This window comes from Tiliqua scincoides, chromosome 5, assembly GCF_035046505.1.
Source record: "Tiliqua scincoides isolate rTilSci1 chromosome 5, rTilSci1.hap2, whole genome shotgun sequence".
Lineage (NCBI taxonomy): Eukaryota > Metazoa > Chordata > Lepidosauria > Squamata > Scincidae > Tiliqua > Tiliqua scincoides.
The window spans coordinates 81,546,467-81,565,024 of NC_089825.1; the positions used below are offsets into that span (position 1 = coordinate 81,546,467).

The 18,558-nt window shown below is 45.6% G+C and overlaps 1 protein-coding gene across 1 annotated transcript in view; it reads left to right on the forward strand.

The window, feature by feature from the left end:
• Positions 1 to 518: 518 nt before the first annotated feature.
• LOC136651457 (transcription factor CP2-like protein 1) overlaps positions 519 to 18,558 on the forward strand; it is a 29,627-nt gene continuing 11,587 nt past the window's right edge. Inside the window, exons 1-9 of the mRNA XM_066627855.1 lie at positions 519 to 601; positions 3,948 to 4,102; positions 6,993 to 7,066; positions 7,646 to 7,751; positions 8,776 to 8,882; positions 9,301 to 9,453; positions 10,735 to 10,845; positions 14,821 to 14,918; positions 15,016 to 15,070. Of these exons, the coding sequence (XP_066483952.1) occupies positions 519 to 601; positions 3,948 to 4,102; positions 6,993 to 7,066; positions 7,646 to 7,751; positions 8,776 to 8,882; positions 9,301 to 9,453; positions 10,735 to 10,845; positions 14,821 to 14,918; positions 15,016 to 15,070 (942 nt within the window). The remainder of the gene's footprint in view (positions 602 to 3,947; positions 4,103 to 6,992; positions 7,067 to 7,645; positions 7,752 to 8,775; positions 8,883 to 9,300; positions 9,454 to 10,734; positions 10,846 to 14,820; positions 14,919 to 15,015; positions 15,071 to 18,558) is intronic.

An 18,558-nucleotide genomic window follows, 5' to 3' on the forward strand; every position in this document is an offset into this window, starting at 1 on the left:
ACCTCTTTTCTTTAAAAGAAAAAAGAATACAGATTGTTCAGAATCTATAGACAATTCACCCAACCATCTGGGCTAAACCAGCAATTTTGCCTTGGGGAGGGTCCATCTACCTGGGGTGGGTCTTACTTGCTATGTATACCTGTTTGCTGCTCTCTCCTTTAAGACCTCCACCAATGTCTTCTTTAAAAATAAAATTATGAGTTAGCCAGTAAAGAGGAGCATCCAGGTTCTTTGGTATTCAAACAAAGGCAGGTGGCAATAATAGTCTCCAACCTCTCATCATCTGGGGGAGAGAAAAACTTGTTAAAAAAACTGCTGTCCAAGGCATTTTGCCTCTGGCCAATCGGAAGACATCTCCCCTTGCACACTCCCACCTGGTCCGCAGGTGCATAAAAGAAAAGGGATGGCCCTTGCACTCCAGCGTACAGTAACAGCCAGCTTGAGAGTGGAGATTTATTTGTGTGTGCACGCGCTGCTTCTGGCACTCTTCCCGTACAACTTCCTGGGATCCTCCAATCATGCTTTTCTGGCACAGCCAACCTGATCATTACTGGCCAAGTCCAGGGGAAATGTATCCTTGCTCTGGGAGCAATCTTATAAGGTGAGAGGCCTTCTTTTATCTGCCCTACCCCTTCCTACACCACACCACCAGCAGAGTTCTGAGAGTTGGAAAAGTTCAGACCGGAGCCTAGAACGGTTTGGGACAGAATGCCTAGAATAGTTGTTCAGGTGGGTACTGATCTTCCTCCACTGCCTTGCTGGATCAAGCCAAGGGATCATCTAGCCAAGGTTTCCCACAGCTGCCGGCTGGATGCCTCTGAGAAGCTCACAAGCAGACCATGAAGGTAATGGACTTGCCTTGTTTGTCACCCAGCAGGTGGTATTTGCAGGTATGCTTCTCTGCATATGGAGGTTCTATTGAGCTGTCATGTCTAATAGCCACTGATAAACATCCTCTATCTCTCTCTTTTTAAAAAGCCATCTGAGCTAGTAGCCATCACCACAGTCATCTTTTGGAAGTAAATTATATCATTAAAAGGATGGAAGATTAGTCTTCAGCAGGGGTGCTCACACTTTTTTGGCTCGAGAGCTACTTTGAAACCCAGCAAGGCCCAGAGATCTACCAGAGTTTTTTTTACAATGTTCGCGCCATCATAACATAACATTTATGTGTACAATGTATGTTGGTGTACCTTGAGCCCCACTGAGTATAACGACTTACTCCTGAGTAGACATGCCTAGGATTAGGCTGTGAGGCTGCAATCCTAGCCACACTTACCTGGGAGTAAGCCCCATTGAGTACAATGGGCCTTACTCCCGGCGTTTCCTCCCAGAGGCACCTGAAGGGGGGGGTTGGCACTCCGCGATCTACTCATTTTGCCTCGCGATCTACCGGTAGATCGCGATCCACCTATTGAGCACCCCTGGTCTTCAGCATCCAGCAATTGTCAGATCCACCTGTGATGGGACGCTATGTTGACTCAGGAGATTGAGGGCCCAATCCTATCCAACTTTCCAGCCACTGATGCAGCCACAATGCAGCCCCAAGGCAAGGGAAAAAATGTTCCCTTACCTGGAGGAGGCCTCCACAACTGCTCCCCCACCACAGGTTGCAGCACACGCCCCATTGGCACAGTTACACCAGTGCTGGGAAGTTGGATAGGATTGGGCGCTGAGATTCTGGATAGGTTTCCCTTTGTTTGCCTTCTTGGCTCCTGGCTCTTTGTTTCTCCACCTATAAGATTTCTACAGTATCCATCACTGCCCTTCTCCAGAACAGTTGCTTGAAAGGTCTTCATCTCTGACAAGCACTCCTGACTTCCTTCCCTGCACTCACTGCTCTTGGCTGTCTTTGTCTCCTTCCCTGTCTCTGACTTCAGCCATGCCCCTTCTCATGCCTGGAACACACACACACTCTCTTTCTTCCTCATTCTGCAAACTCCCAGGACTACGGCTCAATCCTGTCTCCTGCCATGCTGAATCATGCAGCTGCACCATGGAGTCATGTGTTGCATGCTAGAGTGGGTGTGTATGTGGGGGGGATCAGGAGGCCCCTACCTGAGAGGTAAAGGAAAATATTTTTCCCTTACCTCTGCATAGGTCCCCTGATGGCCTATGGGTCTCCTCAGAACTATGCCAGCGATAGAGTTGGTGCAAGTCTGAAGTGAGCCAGGGCGGGCAGAAATATGGGGGATAAGATCCAGCATGTGCAAATGCCATTGAATCCACCCCTTCCTCCCCATCATGTCTCCGGCTTGTCCCCCAACACACCCTATTACCTTCTCCCCGTCCCCACTGCCAATGTATCTCATTTAGTGGTAGCTGAGTGCTTCGGTGGTGCACACAAACAGTTGCCAGCCATTTATGCTGGCGGCTGTTTTGCATGCATTGATGCTCTGTCTACAGTGCCAACAGAGAGGACAGAGAACACTCATAGGTTGCAAAGCTTTCCTTGAAGCGTACTGAAGATCATCCTACCAGCATCAACACTGACGATGTAACCAATAATATAAAATATACATAAACAGGAAACTGTTTCATTTTTCCAGTCAGAGAACTATGCTGAGTCCTCCGTTCAAGCCACGAGCAAAACAATCAAAGTTTGTTAATGTCCAGATCTGCAGCCTTATGCCAAAGCACTCCTGTGAAATAGCTCCATTTAAGCACTGAGAGCCTAGAGTTAAGAGTTGCAACATCCAGGCAGTCTAAAATGCTTCTGTGAAGTTCTTGAAACTAACAGAAAGTGAGATGGCCAAGGTCACCCAGGAACCAATGATGTGGGCAGTTTGTGAAGTGGCAGAATGAATGCCTGGCAGCCTAAAAAAAATAATAATGCGTGGCTTGTGAATCAGGCTTGTACATAGTACATAGTCTTCACTCAAAATTATCTCCCGGACAACCAGCAAGAGGGTTATGGTAGACAGGGAGGGAACTGTCTTTTTCTTTTCCTTCTTCAAGGCTGCTTGTGTATCACTAATGACTAACACAGGGACATATTAGCAGGCAGGCTAAGAATACATTTAGCAGTCTAGTAACTTCTGTGGACTTGCAAGGTGATTACGGATGACGTCAATATAGAAGAAAAAGCAAAAGACAGGGGCTTTAACACAGAATGTCTGCTCCAGCCCGTGCACACAGAAAAGGCAAAAAGGATCACTGCCCACTTTACTATATTGTTCTATGGAAAAATGTGTGCATGGAGGAATTAACATGCAATGTGCATGTAGACAGGCAGCCAGATGTAACAAAAGGGACTTATATGATCATCATATCCAACCCCCTAATAATACAAGCTGCCCACAGCTGCAACATCCCCAATAGGTGACTATTCAGACCTCCAATGATGGAGAGTCTACCACCTTCAAGGCAGGCTGTTCCACTGCCAAACAGTTCACAACATCAGGAAGTTCTTCCTAACATTTAATCAGAACCTTCTTTGTTGTAATTTAAACCCATTTGTCCTGGTTCTGCCCTTCAGAGCAACTCCAAACAAATCCACGCCATCTTCCACATTCCAGCCAGTTATCATATTCCGCTCTTGGTCATCGCTTCTCCAAATTAAACATGCCAAACACTTTTGACCTGCTTCCTAGGTCAGGGTCGCTAGCCTCCTCACCATCCTAGACACCCTCCTCTGGACCCACTGCAGTTTGTCAATATCCTTCTGAAACTGTTGTGGCCAGAACCAGACACAGAAGGAAACTGAAACATGACTGCAGCATACAAGAATCTACATCCACTTACGGGTATAGCAAAATATGCATGTATGCGGTCACTTGTTTGTTCACATGTGTGTGTTGCATACTAATTCCTTCACAAACTGCTGCTAGCCATGAAGGAATTTTCTAAGATGAAAATTATACAAGTGTCACATGTGAAAACAACCTGAATCTCTGATAACCACACACCATGCTTTATTCACTTCTACTCTCTCTTGCATCCTGCAGGGAACCTCTGACATTGCCATTCCTGAAACAGGAGGAACCAAACAGCATCTCAACCCCTGCTGAACAGCCTTGTCCTTCTTTCCAGTATGTGCTGTGTGCCGTCACCTCCCCAGCTGTCAAGCAGCATGAGGAAACCCTCACCTATCTCAACCAAGGTAAGCCCTATGGCTTGTGTGTATATGAGTGTGTGGGGGGAAGGTTTGACTTACCTGGAAAGTGGACTAAACCTTATCTAGATGCTGCCCTCTGGTGGTACCCATGAGGCATGTTAAAAAAAACCACAAACTAGAAAATCAGGGGTGTCCAAACTTTTTTTGGCAGGAGGGCCACATTGTCTCTCTGACGCTGTGTTGGGGGCCAGGAAAAAAAAGAATTAATTAACATTTAAAATTTAATAAATTTACATGAATTGACATAAACAAGTATGTTAGAGATGGAACTTGAATGAATGAAGGTCTCGCGCTAGCTCAAGGCCTATAAAAGACCTATGTGCAAAGCAAGGCCAGCCTTTCCTTTGCTGCCACTGCTGCTTCACAGATGCTTCACAGGCCCTTGGCCTGAAACTCAAGCAAACAGCAAACACTCACTCTAAGAGTAGTTGCATCGGGCCAGCACTGGCTCCAGCAAGTCTCCAGAGGGCCAGAGGCTCATTTAGGACTGGGGGCTCCTCACAGGCCAAATTGCGGGTCCCCGAGGGCCACAAATGGCCCCTGGGTTGGGGTTTGGGCACCACTGAACTAGATGCATGATCTCTGTTCACCCAATAGTTAGAAAGGAGAAAGCATTCTAAGAACTTCCTAAAAAAAACAAAAAACATAGACTGGTTTTGATGCTTCAGGATCATGTTAGCAGACAAGCAGAGTTTTAGGTTTGTGTTTTCACTGATAGTACACAGATAGTACAGATTCAAAATCCTGTACACTACATTCAGATCCGCAGTTAAGATTCCAATGTTGAACCTTGATTGCAGGATTCCAGATTCCAGAATAAAACTCCTACATTTTTCTGTTTCAAATGTTTCACCTCTTCAAGGGGACGCTTTCTAAACGTTTGAATGAATGACGTTACCACAAAAGTGTTTTACGTCCTATTGTAAGCTGCCCAGCAGATGCTGTCCAACGCTGACGGCTGCTGCAAGAGATGCCAACTGCTGATGGTGAATATTAAACAGATGCTGAATATTCAGTTATTCAGAGAGTGGTTGGAGGATATTTGCCATCAAAATTACCCGAAGAGAATCTAGGTGACAACCTTTGAGGACATATTCATTTCCACTGGGTGAGACAGAAACAGTAAATGGCTCTGGTGATGTGGAATATCAGTATTGCAGCTGTTTTAATTTTAATAAAAATTAAAGTAAATAATTGACCCTCTCAAATAGGTTAAAATAGATTTGCATTCTGCTAGTAAATAAGTTGTGGCCTTTTAATTTCAAAGGAGTTTTGACTTGGCCTTCCATCCTTGACTCAAATAAACTTGGTGGATTGTAGCATTCTGTTTTGTAATCTTCCTTGTTAAAGCCATTTCTGCCCAACGTTGTACATATGCAACAGGGACCAAATGTGCACACCTGTGGGCCAGGCAAAAACGAGTTAACAGCTTCTCCACTGCAGGAGTTGAAGGCGTCATACCCTTAACAGCTTCTTAACAGCTTCATAACATGCAAAAATCAACAGGTGAAGCACGAGGATGTAGTGACAAGAAAACAATACACTGTCTATTTTTATCTCTTATATGGCAGGCAGGCAGGCAGGCAGGCAGGCAGGAAAACAGACATATTCGTGTCAGGTGAAATGAAGCTGTTCACCTAATCCATTTTATAGGGATCTAAATCACAGGCAATGAACACAACAGTCATGGATCCTGCTAGAAAGAGCTAAAGGGAAAAGGACTTCCATGCTGGCTGGCTGCATGCTGCAATCGTATGCACACTGACTTGGGAGTAAAACCAACTGAATTCAATGGCACTTACTCCTAAATAAACATGTCCAGCCATCAGTCTTTCAAAAGATAGTCCAGGAGCTGGGTGTGGAAGTCTGTCAAAAATGCCAGTGGTCTTTTATACATTATTTTTTTCAAAGGTAGGGAAACCCTCCCCCAAATCACTCTAAATTCCAGCTGTTCAAATCACTGCCAAAGGTGTTGTGTGCTTCTGTCAGCATGTGCAGGATGTAACATGCCACCGTAGAGAATAAACACTGAAAAAGGTGGTTTGATGATAAGGCATTCTTGTGTCTTGCTAATATATGACAGCATCTCTACATCCTAATTATCTTATAGACCAGCCAGGAAGAAGCACTTTGGCACGTTTAGGCTCCAATCTTATGCACACTTTCCTCAGAGTAAGTTGCACGGAACACAATGGGACTTACTTCATGCCTAGGATCACACTATTATAGAGCTCTTCTTGCAACAATGGAACTGCAGCCCTCCACATTTTTCATTCTGAGTCTGCAAATCTATCTGACTGCAGAACATCATCATTCTTCGGCAGATTTGAACAAATGATAACATTTCATATTTATATAGCAGTTTTCCGAAACCCAAAAGCATTTTATAATCCCAATTATCCTGACAACCTTCTCTGCAGCCCGGAGGACCGACGTTGTAAGATAGTGGCTTGCTTGAGGGCTGCACACTGAGTTTAGGGTTGAGGTTTGAATAAGGCCCCTCGAAGCTCAATCTTTTCATACTAGTCTAGGGCAGCCATTCTCAACCTTTTTGGGGCTACAGCCTCTTAGGAGCTCTTCTCGGGCTCCAGGGCCCCCTGTCAAACAAGGATACAACATGAGCACATAAACATAAAATCATTTCAATGTAGTTTTCAGCTTTCCAATGTGCCAGGGCTCTCCAGGGAGCCATATGGCTCCCATTGAGAATGGCTGCTCTAGGACACAGACTACACCGGACACCAAATTACACAGTGGTGTGTACTTGCAAAATCATGTCTGCATCATTGAATAGGAACCTGGCACGTTATTTTGGATTTTCAGCCTGTGACTACACACTAATCTCCCAATCCTGATGAAGCTGGCTCTCTTTCAGGGCAGTCATATGAGATCCGGATGCTCTGTAACCCCAAGATGGGAGAGTTTGCAGAGGGTCGCAAGCTGCTAAAGGTGAGGGATGGGAAAGGAGGATTGACTAGCTTGTTTTAAAGTTTACGATACTTGCAATTCTTTGCCACACAATGAGCAATCAACGTGTGGAACTGCTTGCCACAGGATATTGCCAGTGCTGCTAGTGTATGTTTGAAAAGGTTCATCCACTATATGAAGGATATGTCTACACTTGGCCCCCACCTGCCCCCTAGTCGTGCATTGGGGTCTACCACTGCTACTAGTCCCGAAGGTTCAGGCACTTGATTGGGCTGACCAGATGGATGTTCACATGGGTCATTGTCTGGGATATCCCTGAATTAAACCCGTTCACCATCCCTCAGTGGATTGGTACAATACAATGGGTAGACTCTCAAACCAATTTGCCCATCATTTATTTGTTCACAAAATAAGTTTCTGTTCTCTTAAGTGGAGTGTTTCCAGCATTCGTCATTTTAAGTGCTCTTGGAGCAAGGCATTTTAGGAGAAAGCAAAGCATAAAAATGACTTGATTTGGCAAACTGAGATTAGTGTGCTTCCCCAGTGAAGACAGCCAACTCTGGGAAATTTATCATGCCTCTCATCTTCTCTCCCTCTCAGAGTGTAGTCAGGGTGGTATTCCATGACCGAAGACTGCAATATACAGAGCACCAGCAATTGGAAGGATGGAGGTGGAACAGGCCAGGCGATCGGATCTTGGATATTGGTAAATAAATGATTTATACCAAATAAATGATATTGGTAAGTAAGTAAGTAAATAAACATGGGCAATTCAACTGCAGAGGTCTTCAGGATAGTTTCCACGATGCTCAACAAAACTTAATACTTTCACATTAACCTCTTCTAAAACTCTGAATCTTCAACAGCACTGAAGATTTCAGCAACTGGGAATGCTGCAAAACCACTCAGAAACGATGAATTTGAAGTTATGCAAACAAATTCACATTAGAACTATTTTTTTCACCTGAAACTGGTTTCAACTCCAGTAGAAATGAAAAGTGATTATCAAGACCCAGGGAAAACTGGTACATTCATCCACCAGGCATCAAACTATGAGTTGGCCATCAGGGCGATTACAATGGAGAAAATAAGATGGGAGGGGAGGATGAACAGGGGAGAAAATGAAGTTATGTGGACTTAAAGGATGTCAACAAGGGTGAATGGGTAAAGTCTTATGAAAAAGGTGTATCTGGAGAAGTGACTTGAAGGAAATGAGAGAAACAGGCAGGGTCTTACTGTGTTTGGGGAGAAATCCTGTTCCACACATTATGCATGGAACTATTTTCTCTAAAACTGATGCTCAAGAAGCAATCCCTGGGGGGCTGGATAAGGTTGTGTGAGAATACATTGCCCAACCTATTGCACTCATATGACTAGTGGTACTTGTGGTGGTCTGGTGGTATGTGCAGGACCCCCAAATCTCCTGCTGCCTGGTAGTGAGACCAGCAATGCACTGCGACAAGCAGCAGCAGTAGGCTTGACTCAGCGGGCAGAGCTCCAGAGTGTGCTTTTCGTGTGCTCGAAAAAGCCCTCCCAGCCACCTCTTACTGGTGCTTCTTGCATTGCATCTGGCCTCCCTATCCAGAAGTAACTGGCTTTGACATAATGGCCAATTAGTTCCAGTGGTACTTCCAATAGATGGACCATACAAAGTGGTACCGTGGTGGACAAACCTTGAGAAATGCTGCACTAGAATCTTGACATCCTCTCCCTTTTATGACCTCCTGCAGATATCCCCATGTCTGTAGGAGTCCTTGAACCTCATATCCATCCTACTTTGCTGAATACTGTAGAATTCCTATGGGAACCGACTAAGAGGACTTCTGCCTTTGTCCAGGTGAGTGTGCAAGCTGGGGATGGCTTTTGACTTCTTCAGCAAGTGACCTCCTCTGTTTGTATTTATCCCCTTCAACCTCTGATCAAGAGGTCTTGGCCCAGCGCTGAATTCAGAACATGAAAAAAGGAGCAAGAATGTGCACATCAAATATAAGGAGGAGAGTGCCTCAGAGCATGTGAGAAGTGCCTTTTTCTTACCACCAGCAACACATCATACTACAACCTGTTCACATATCTTTTGCTAGTTGGCTACAGAGATTCTGACTTTGTACGTGAGATGAGAACATTTGGTTTGGGAAGGCTCTGTCTTGTCTATGGCAACATTTGATTGTTCCCATTCATCTGTTCAAACTGATATCTGGGTGGGGGAAGGAGTGTCCTTCCCCCTCATTGTTCCCCACCTTCTTTGTTTGCATCAGGTCCACTGCATTAGTACGGAATTCACACTGCGTAAGAACGGTGGGGAGAAAGGTGTCCCCTTTCGTATCCAGGTGGATACCTTCAGGCCCAATGAGAAGGATGAACACGTGGAGCATTTGCACTCTGCCAGCTGTCTCATCAAGGTCTTCAAGGTAAAGCTACCTCGCCTAGAAGGATCAGATGATTAGTTCAATTCATGCAGGAGTTCATATCCGGTTAATCTTTCATAAAGTCAGACTACGTGCTTTGCTGAAATATGTTGGGCTATTAGTTGCCCAAAGGCTTTGTTGGGCAATAAGCTCAGCTTCAGAGATGGGCGACTAGACTTGTAAGACTCAGACTTGAGTCATCAAACACACACTTCCTGGATTTGTGTGGACTCGAGACACACGTGTTTTGAAACTGGAAGTGACTCGGGACTCTGGAGTTTTTCGGGAACAAGTCAAGACTTGGAAACTCAGCGCTTTCTGCACTGCTGCATTTACTTGAAGAACAGCAGAGCTTTTGTTTATAGATAGGTTGGGGACATCAGGGGAGTGTTAAATGAGAACCCCGACACATGCACACATCCTTCCAGTAGCTCTGTTTTTTCTGCGGAGCCACACCCAACTCGTTTATCGAAAAGACTCTGACTCGAGTCAAAGAGAGTTCCAAAAAGGCTCTGGCCAAGTCACAAAGGCAGCCCATTAAGACTTGTGCACAAGTCGAGTCAAAGGGGGTAGGGACTCAGAATTTGACTCGAGTCTCACCGTGGTGAATCAGCACATCCCTGCTCACCTTCACAGATCTCAGCCACTCTCACCCATTTTTCTATCACACTCACAGGCCTCTCAGCCCTTATTAGCATCCTCTTGCTATTGGAAGGAAGCCAGCAAGGCATTTATTCCAAAGAATGTCCTTACCTAGAGTTGCAGGCTGAAATAGGGACATTGCACCCATGGGAAAAGCTAACAGCTTACGCCTATGCATATTTACTCTGAAGTAAATAAGATATTACTATTTTTGAAATAATTTACTCCCATGTAAGTGGGCATAGGATTGCAACCTGAAGGCAGCCCGCATATGTACGCTCTTCAATTAACTGCTGCATCAGGAAATGGCCTATATGAGTGAATGGGCCATCACAGATCTCGTAGACAGGACTTTCCTGTCTCTTCCAACAGAATGATTTAAATGGACTCTGTTACCAAGTGTTTGGAATTCAAGCATTGATTGTGTTTGTGAAGCAGAATGCAGGTGGTTTAACAACATAGGAGGCTCACCCCAGAGGTGCTGGATTGTATCAACTATGTATCAACTCGATGACGCACTGAAATCAGTTCCTGGTCATCTTCCCCTTTTCATGGTGACTTCCTGCAGTTATCTATTGGAAGCTAAGTGTACCTAAATATGTACCCTCCCCCCCCCATCCTCTCAAAATGTGCATTTTTCAGCCAAAAGGAGCAGACCGGAAACAGAAAACAGACCGGGAAAAGATTGAAAAGCAGTCCCTCCAGGAGCGGGAGAAGTACCAGCCGTCCTATGAGAGCACAGTGCTAACAGAGGTGAGAGTCCTTGTTTTGTACAATGGAGTCACTCACTACGGGGTGCAGGCAGCACCAGATGACACGCACGGAGGTGTGACACCACTATTGGCCAAAATTTTTTAAATTTTAGTATTTTTGAATAATGCCATAATGGTATACATCAGGGGTGTCCAAAGTTTTTGGCAGGAGGGCCACATCATCTCTCTGACAGGGTGTTGGGGGCCGGGGAAAAAAATAATTAATTTACATTTAAAATTTGAATAAATTTACATAAGTTTACATAAATGAATATATTAAAGGTGATCTTATATGAACGAATGAAGGTCTTGCAATAGCTCAAAGCCTATAAAAGGCCTTGCACAAAGCAAGACTGGCCTTTCCTTTGCTGCCACTACTGCATCACAGACGTGAAACAACAAGCAGTGGAGGGAGCCCTCATCCCATAACTCACGCGAGAGCTGTGAGAGGTCAAACAGTCGCCCTCATGCTGAGAGCAGTTGCATCAGGCTAGTGCGGGTTCCAACAAATCTCCAGAGGGCCAGAGGCTCATTGGAGACTGGGGGCTCCCTGAGGGCCGCATTGAGAGACCTCGGGGGCTGCAAGTGGCCCCAGGGCCAGGGTTTGGGCACCCCTGGTATACATCATTCAATGTGTAATTTCAGGCAGAATGCAATGAAACAAACTGCATTGAAATACCTCTATTCTATCAGAAGTTATGGCAAAAAAACTAAGCGGGGGACAGAGCAACAGTACATCACCACGTCCACTGCCTGGGGTGCCGCCCTGCCCACTGCATGGGAGGTTGACGCCACCCCTGGTTGATGCCTCTGGTTCTGCAAGTCAGCCGCGGAACTCCGCAGCCCCGCACCCGGGGCAAAGCTCCGCGACGGAGCCCCCCCGCAGGCTATCGCTGCCCCCCTCTGGCAGAAATCCACCCCCCCTCTACTTACCAGAGGCTCACAGAGCCTCACGCAACCTCCTTCCACATCGGGGAAACCTCTGTGAGGTTTCCCGGCGCTATAAGCCGTGCTTCTAGCAAACTGGAAGCACAGTTTCTGCCCCCGTCGGGAGCCTGAAAGAGGCTTCCGTGGGGCCCTAGAGGCTGCGCTAGGGGCATTTGCCCCAGGTCAGCCTATGGTAGGCATGCAACTGCTGCAGGTTCAGATTCCGCCTGCCTGCTAAAGAGCTCTGTGTCATTTGAAAGTTTGTTTTCCTGCTTCTCATTCCAGAAGCCAGCCTCTCACTGGGGCCAATGGCAACTTTCCTCCTAGGCAGTGGCGCAGCTAAGGGGGTACAGAGGGTAGCAGTCGCACCAGGCATCAAGCTTTGGGGGGGACGGACAACAAGCTGAGCTTGACACTAGTGACCAAATTTGTGAAAATCTTAATATATATGAATAATACCATCACGTTATATATCATTGGAAAGGTAATTTAATGCAGAATGCAAGGAAACAGACTGCATTTGAATATCTGTATTCTATCAAAAGTTATGGCCAATAAACCAGAAATTGAAAACACATCTGCCTTATGGAACAAAATGTGGATTTTTTAAACTCAAAACAGACCTATGAGATTGATTGTTCTGAGAGCCAATGACAGGTTATTATGTTATTGACATGTTGCAATGACATGTTTTCATGATACAGCATGAAACCAATAAGGTGTTAATATGAGTCAGCTCTCATTTCCATGTATCATAATACAATTACGCCTGCTAACTGGGTAAAAAGGCACTTTTTCAAGAGGTGCCCCTCTTATATTTAGCAGGAGGAGAATAACCATTCACCTTCATCCCAGCACAGTGTCTCAAACCAATCAGGGGCACACTTTTTATTTATTTATTTAATTAAATTTAATTTTGTCTGGGGGGGGGGGCTACAAATCTTCTTTGACCCCAGGTAGCAGATAGATGGGGAAAAAATTTCACGTTTTTAAAAGCCTGGGTGTGACATCACTTCCAGTTGTGACATCACTTCTGGGGCAACATTTTGAGCTTGGCACCGGGCTACACCATCATTATCTATGCCACTGCTCCTAGGTAAAACAGCAGCTTCAGGGAGTGATTTTTATCAGGTTCGCAACAATGAGGGAAAGGTGAAAGTTCCCCATCCCTACATCACACACTGATTGCCCAATCCCCATCACTGCTGTTTCAGCTTGGGGGGGGGGGGGAGACGATGGACACAAAGCCACACTATGTGCTTAACATAACCTATTATTATTATTATTAAGAATATTTATATGCTGCTTTTCAACAAGAGTAGTTCACAAAGCAGTTTACATAACAAAAATCAATCAATGGTTCCTTGTCCCCAAAGAGCTCACAATCTTAAAAAAAAAAATACAGAAGAGACACTATCAACAGCCATGGAAAAGACACCACGTAGGGGTAGCAGAGGGACCTCCGAGGGTGAAGTTTAGCAGGTGTGAAGTTGCTCACCCCTGCTAAATATGGCACCACTTTGAAAGGTGCCTCTTTGCCCAGCCTGGCAAGAACACTGATATAAACTGGCACTGCTAACATTCACAAAAAGCAGGTCAGTCTAATCCTTACTATTTTCTTTTTAAGCCTGCTAAGCTAATGGCCATAACAAAGTTGGGCAGTCATGACTTCCACGTTAAATACTCTCCCCTACCCCACCGAACTTCCCACCTCACACCTCCTCTGGCAATCATTTAATGTAGGCTACCCCTGCTAATTGGGCAAGAGGCACTTTTTCAAGTGGGTGCTCCTCTTTTTAGCAAGGGGAGAGTAACTGGCCCACCTCACCCCAGCAGTGTCTTTTCTAGTGGCTGTCTGCTGGTATTTTTGCATCTATTCAGATTGTGAGCCCTTTTGGGACAGGGAGCCATTAGTTGTTTTGATTTTTCTCTGTAAACCGCTTTGTGAACTTTTAGTTGAAAAGCGGTATATAAATACTGTTAATAATAATAATTAATGGGCTGCAAACACCCTGGCATACCAGTTGAATGTTCTGTTCAGCGCTTAGCTGTGCTTGCAAGCTGTGCTTGCTAAATGAATGTGTATTGCTAATGTAATAGACAACAGGTCAGGGCAGGAGTTGGGAAGACAGGTGCCTGGAGAGTTGCCTCTCTAGGAGTGCAGCAGGGGAAGGCCAAGAAGGGGCAGTTGTGGCTGATTCTTGCACAGTATCCTAGAGAACAGCAATCCAACAAACAGGAATTATTACAGGCAGGGCTGGGCACACACAGAGTGCCAGGACCAGCTAGTTCAGGGATTTGTCCCAAGACTGGGAACAAAGGCCAATTGCCCCAAAGCAACATCATTCTCGCAAGGCCCAGAACTCCCAAGAGGATCAGGGGCAGACGGTGCAAATGCTCACTTTGCACAGTCAGTCTCTTCCATGTTTAAAGGAACACACTTTCCCAAGGCAAACCCCAACACTGTGTTTTTTCATTCTATGTTCAAGGAAAAAAATCCCAGTTCCCCAACTTGTATAAAGTAAGCATATTTGCATACATTCAGTTATTTCATACAATATATTCTGCTCTCCCTAATCATGGGGAAAAGCTAACACAGCACACATACCCCATCTAAGATTTCATCAAGCATTGCCCGCATATTTTAAAGATAATCTTCACACTTAAAAGCAGTGGCATAGCTAAGGAGGGCAGGGGGTACATTGTCCCAGGTACCAAGCCTTGAGGGGGTGCCAACCCACACCCCTGATGCTGGACCCGAGGCAAAATTTTTAACAAGCTGTCTTCTGAGGCTTGGGGAGGCTGCATGGGGGGGTGGATGTTAAACAATTTTGTGCCCCGTCTGCCACATGCCTTAGCTACATCACTACTTCGACAGGCTAGAAAGAACAGAATCCTGCAGTTATAGGTAGTTTACCCTGCATGGCCCAAAGCAGAAAGAAAAGTAGTCAACAAGAACTTAAAGATGGACAAGAGTGGTTGAGATGCTGCTTTCAGGGTCTCTAATATTTCTTTCGGCAAACCTCTTTCTTCCTAATCCTGTTCTCAGTGTGCGCCATGGCCAGAAGCTTCCAGCAGCCTTCACAGCCCTCCCACCACCCCCAGCCTGGTCTCTCCACACTCTTTCAAGCTTCAAACCCCTGAACGGTAAGCAGGATGAATCCAGCATTGATGACAGCCTGCACCCCCTCCTTCCATTTGAAACCCAGGCAATCAAACAGAATAATTGGCTTTGCCTTGGCAGGGTCTGCTCCTCACCCAGCTATGCCTTGGACAGCTCTTCAGAAAGCATGGCAGAGGTAAGAGAACTCACCCATCACCTGGGTTTGCACACACAAAAGCCAACAAACAGGAGAGAAAATGGATTCTTCTCTGCGAGTTCCTACTAATTGCTCTGCCAGGATAAGGAAAGCTGAGAAAGCTAAGATGGGCAGTCTGATGGTTTGCTCTTGTTCAGATTGTATTTCTGTGATTCTGCTGGAAGGAAAATGTTTACAACAGTGCTGGTGCCAGGTTGCCGGAGAGGAGACCAAGAGGCAAATGCCCTGCACTTGGGCCCTGGTGATGCAGCAGCAAAAGGCTGTTGGAGCAGTGGAGGAGGGCCTATTGCTATGCTGTGGGCTGACCCTACAGGAACCCAGTGGGCAACATGCCCCAGCTGATGAGTTGATGGTTTGGAAAAAGGGGGTTACACGTATAAATTCAGCAGAGTTGCATAGCAGAAGATTCTTTTTCCAATTGCTTCCCATGGACTCCTGCTAGTTTGCTGCCAACAGAGCAGGAGCAAAGGCAGTAAAAAGATTACAAGAAAAAAAAAATCTTTCACTTACAGTTTAAAAGGATGTACATCTTTGATGATAGTACAGGTCCTACACTTTGGAGTAGAGAATCCTATTTCTATCCCTTTTGCATGGGTGTGTGTGAGAGGTCTTGCTCTTTAGAAGGCTGGGGGGGGGAGGAGGAGAGAGGCAAGGTCCATACCTCCACAGGTCATAGTTAAGGTCTGAGGGTCCAATCCTATCCAATTTTCCAGTGCCAGTGGAGCTGTAACACAGCCTCAAACTCAGGAAACAAACACTCCCTTACCTTGAGGAAGCTTCAGTGACTGTCTCCCCACCAAAGGATGCTGAGCAGGTGCCATTGGCTCAGCTGCATCAGCACTGGAAAGTTGGATAGGATCAGGCCCTAAGACAGGTAGCCTCTGAGCATGGCCTGCCCTTAGGGCAATTTGGCCAAATCAGGCTTGACACCTGGAGGGCGTCTGCACTGGGCGGCAAGTGGAGTGCCCACAGCCACAGAGGGCACTTTGCTCTGTAGCTGATGCTCCAGCCTGGAATCTTCCATGCCAAGGCATCACAAGGAGAGCATGGCGAGCGGGACAGTGAAGCTGGGCAGCCCTTCCTCCTGCCCTTTGATTCAATTGGTCTGAAATTGTCTCCCGGGAAGCATTTGTTGCTGATGTTTCGCTGTTGCTACTCATCCTTGTGAGCAGAGGGGGAGGGCATGGGGGGGGCTCACAAAAATGTTTTGCATTGGGCCCTGCAATTCCTAAGGCGGGCCCTGCATCTGAGGCACCTGCCTCCTGGGCAATATGCTGCCCCCTAGTGTCCTTTTGAGGGCACTGTACCTTCTTGCAAGCATTGATATGAAAAGGACTTCCTGAAGGCAAAACATTTGAAAATTGATGTTACGGCATAGGGATCCACTGGTGGAGGTGGCCTTAGCATGAGCCAAGGGGAGATGGCTGCCACATATGGTAAGTTGATGAGTGGAACAGGAATATTCTGTGCAGCAGAGTGAGGCCACCCTGGACTTAAATGCATTATGGAAGTCTCGGTTCAAGACTTACATTTTCTACATGTTTAAGCATTAAGCAACCATGCTGAAGCTGATCTGGTATGAGACCATGGCATGAGGGTTCCCCCCCCCCCACTATGGCAAATTTGGGGGCAAAGAGCAACTTTAATGAGTTTATTTTCAGCAGGAAAATGATGCAAAGGAAAGGTTTTTTTTAACACTTTCTCTGTACTGTGGTCCCAAGGAGGATGGGGGCTCCACACAGCTGCTTTTGGTAGGAGAACAAATGTGGGGAATGGGATATATTTTAAAGTAACAACTTTTTTTGGCACTGGGGGACAGATCTGACTAGTGGGCACAATCTACCAGGAAGCTCACCCAAGACAGCCTAAAAATGTACTTAGCTTGCTGCTGGCCCTTCACTTTACCAAGGACAGTGTAGGGATGCCCCCTGGTGGTAAAAGATGGTTTTGATGCCAGCTTCTGAAATTAAGGGCACACAAAACACATATCCCACCTGAGTTTGTTTTAAAAGTGTCAATGTAGATGGTGCTTTAAACAGAATGAGAGGGCAGGTCTCTGCCCCAAGGGGCTTACAGTCCAGACTGGCACAAGGGAGACAACAGCGGAAGAGGAGGAAAATGAAAACAGAGAACAGGGGAAGAATATGCAGTTACCTCAGTTACATGCCTTTAGTTACATTAGGGAAGGAGGACTAAGGCGCTTTGGCAAAGGTTTCATGGAAACAGGTGAAGGAAGAGTCATCACATCGGTGTATTGGAAGTGATCCATTATTTGAAAGAATGCACAAAGGCTACTGGCACATGTAGGTGGCTTGTTCAGGCCAGGATTGTTAAAGAAGCGCCAGACTGAAGGAAGTTGCCTTTCCCAACACACGCTTATGGAAGTTGAGGACAGAATCTGAGAATGACAGCTCCCACCAACCCCTGTTTGACACACATCAGACCCTGGCCCCCAGCATCTGGTGTCTAGGGCTTCAAAATGACAGCGCACAAAAGATGTTCCGCATTGAGAATGCTCTCTTTCAAAAATCTCCCTAGCAGCAACAATAAATGTAGGAACATTTCTTTGATTTTTGAAATGTGTCATTTAAAATATTTGTGTACGCTGTTCAGACCCTAAGAGATAGAACAAATGAACAAACTTTGTTCTCCTAGTGCATGGCTGTAAGCAATTCTAGGGATTGTTCAATGATGTTAAGGCTGAGTTCTAGAACACTAATAACACAGGCCTACAAAACTGAGGGTCAGAAAAGTTTTTCCCAAACTTTATGATGGTTTGATATGAATTTGGGGTGCTGATTCCAAAAATGGCATCCGTTTTGCCCTATTACGTCTAGTTTTGGAGATATAGTATAGCCTCATTAGTGAATGGTTCAAGCGGCTTCCTCATGAGGAAGCCATGGTGTAGGCTTCCTCATAAGGAAGCTGCTTGAACCATTCACTAAAGAGGCTATGCCGTGTCTCCAAAACTAGACGTGATAGGGCAAAACGGATGCCATTTTTGGAATTAGCACCCCAAATATACCCAGGAATTGGTGTAACGTTTAAGGAAGCAAAATGTGTGTTGGCCTGTGTAATTAGAAGAGTGTCCCTGAGCATGTGCAGAGTAATTTTTGAATATCTACAACCAGCCGACATGCATCTGATATTAGAAACATCTTAAAGATAAGATGATTTTTTTAAAGCTGGTTTAGGAGTAAGATTTCCATTGGCATAGCATTAAGGTTGAGGTGTACAGTACTGTAAACCAGCAACAGTTCAGTCACTTTTGCTATGAAATTATTCAGTGGTCTTAGGTAAGCCAGTATCTCTCTCACCCACCCTCACTACATCTGCAGCATGGAGATATTAATGGTGATCTAATTTGGCAGAGTTATTGAGGGAATGTAAATGAAGTGCTCTGAACATTCTAAAACCTATTACAATTTTTCATACTGAAATCCTAAAGTGGTATTGGTATTGGCAAC